Source organism: Sphaeroforma arctica, assembly GCF_001186125.1.
Source record: "Sphaeroforma arctica JP610 unplaced genomic scaffold supercont1.472, whole genome shotgun sequence".
NCBI classification, from domain to species: Eukaryota; class Ichthyosporea; order Ichthyophonida; genus Sphaeroforma; species Sphaeroforma arctica.
The window spans coordinates 10,863-13,362 of NW_014040086.1; the positions used below are offsets into that span (position 1 = coordinate 10,863).

Genomic DNA, 2,500 nt, shown 5'->3' on the forward strand with positions numbered 1-2,500 from the left:
TGTTGTAATATTTTGTATCTGTTTGTGTCTTCTTTTACACTTCTCGCAACATATTGTACACATCCCTTATACGTACGTATCTACTCACTACCCTTTTCTCAGACCTTCATCATTCTCCATCTGTATCGTATCCTCATACCTCGTCTTGTCAATCCAATGCGCATCTCAAAACGTATACGCTTTCCTCAAACCCGTTCATGTGCAGATATTCCACAAGCCACCCTCCGCATTCACAGATAACCGAATTCCCGGTGCACGGTTGCAGGCTCCCAGATCACCGCCCATGGAGCGAGGCAGAGGTAAGCGAACCGATTGCTGGTGCATGTGTGTATAGTCAAGCAAAGCATATTAATTACCCGTACCTGCCAATTATAAACAAGCAGGTTGAATGCCTGTGCATGTGTGTTATAAACAAAATAGTTAAAGGGTAGTACAGGTCTGTTATAGACAAGCAGGTTGAAAGCCTGTGCATATGTGTTATAAACAAAATAGTTAAAGGGTAGTACAGGTCTGTTATAGACAAGCAGGTTGAAAGCCTGTGCATGTGTGTTATAAACAAAATAGTTAATTGGTAGTACAGGTCTGTTGTAAACAAGCAGGTTGAATGCCAGTGCATGTGAGTTATAAACAAGCAAGTTAATTGGTAGTACAGGTCTGTTATAAACAAGCAGGTTAAATGCTGGTGCATGTGTGTTATAAACAAGCAAGTTAATTGGTAGTACAGGTCTGTTATAAACAAGCAGGTTGAGTGCTTGTGCTTGTGTGTTATAAACAAACAAGTTAATCGGTAGTACAGGTCTGTTGTAAGCCAGCAAGGGAATTGCTTGTACATGTGTGTTGTAAACAAATAAGTTTATTGGTAATACAGGTCTGTTATAAACAAGCAGGTTGAGTGCTTGTGCATGTATGTTGTGAACAAACGAGTTATTTGGTAATACAGGTCTGTTATAAGCCAGCAAGTGAAATGCATGTACATGTCTCCCAATGTACATCACTGGTGGCGTTGACTATACCTACACCCAGACTTATACAGCCACCGTCGTGTAGCTGAGTGCATCGGCCGAGTGTACTATGGTACTGTGTATGAGATTGTATGTGGTGTGCCAGTATACTGAGAAAAGGGTAAAGTATGAAAACGTGCGGAGTAGTGTGTCGAGATGTTCGGTACAATATCGAGTCAAAGTGAGTGACGTATGGGTATGGCTCGATGGCCGGCTATAAGCTCTCAGCCGCGATATGCATACCAATTCCTCGGCTTGCTGTCAACGCACACGGATTTTTGCACACATATATATATATATCCTATATCTATATCTACCTACATATCTATATACATATCTTTATACATATCTATATACATATATATATATATTAAACTCCGCATACATATCTCTCTGCAATTGAAGGTGTGCAACATCTGTTACACTCTCACACCACCCACATGCGCCCACATACAGACCACGACAGTGGAGACGACTACGGCGATAGTCGCTCGCCCTCACCACAACGTAGCCGGTCCGGAAATAACGGGGCAGGTGCAAGTGCTGCACCCCAAGTGGACCTCATGGGTGACCTGTTGGGCTTGGATATGGGGCCCTCAGAACCCGTGGCGGATCCTCTGAGTGGCATGGGTGGCGCGTCATCTATGGCCGCCGCACAAGGTGGGTTTAGACTGGATTGCCCTGTGCGTGTAGGTAGGGGTCTCTGCTTTGTTGCGGGGTGGGGTTGAGTTGTACTGTGCTTGTGGATATAGGTCTTCGTGTGGTTGCGTAGGTACGTACGTGAGTGAGCAGAGTAGAGTGTACTTGGCATGCGTCCATATATATATATATATATATGTGTGTGTGTGTGTGTATTTTTTTTATGCTGGCGTATCTATCCAACCGGTGCATGAGTTTGTATTGCCCAATCTGCACACTAACAACTGCCCTGTGAGCGTGTGGGGGTGTGTGTACTGGCAAGCATTCATCTCCATACATGCTGTTTGCTATACGCTATGTAGATGAAGTTGTGATTGTGAGCCTGACGTGGGCTGTGCGCAACCTCTGAGTGGGTTATATGAGTCACGTAAACGAAACGGGAGCGAGTTGGTGACCGTGGGTTGCGTTGGTAGATAGACCCATCGCATGGGATAGTGTGTGTTGTGCAAGCGCCCAGATAGACAGATATGCAACCACGGAAACGACTAATTCGAGATTACACGTCTAATGCGAAGGCCAAGTAGGGGGAGGGGGGTTTGTTTTTTGTTTTTGTGATGCAGTGGTATTGGGGTTTACTGGTGTGTTTCATTAGGTACTGTTTCTGCACACAGTATTGTGAAGAAACATACGACAACCTTATGTAAACTGATACTCGTACATTCAAGTTCTAATTCAATATAGTCGGGGTTCAATAGCCCAAGCTTTGTCGCAATAGGGTTTTAGGGTTTCGTTATTGCATGGGACTACGCCTTCTCGCACTCAGACCAGGCGCATTTAAGTGCGATTCATATGTACATAGG

At 44.5% G+C, this 2,500-nt stretch overlaps 1 protein-coding gene across 1 annotated transcript in view; it reads left to right on the forward strand.

The window, feature by feature from the left end:
- Positions 1–2,500, forward strand: part of SARC_06553 (hypothetical protein) — a gene marked incomplete at both ends in the record, with an annotated part of 13,136 nt that overhangs the window by 7,293 nt on the left and 3,343 nt on the right. Inside the window, 2 exons of the mRNA XM_014299531.1 lie at positions 237–299; positions 1,458–1,661. Coding sequence (XP_014155006.1) covers positions 237–299; positions 1,458–1,661 — 267 coding nt within the window. The remainder of the gene's footprint in view (positions 1–236; positions 300–1,457; positions 1,662–2,500) is intronic.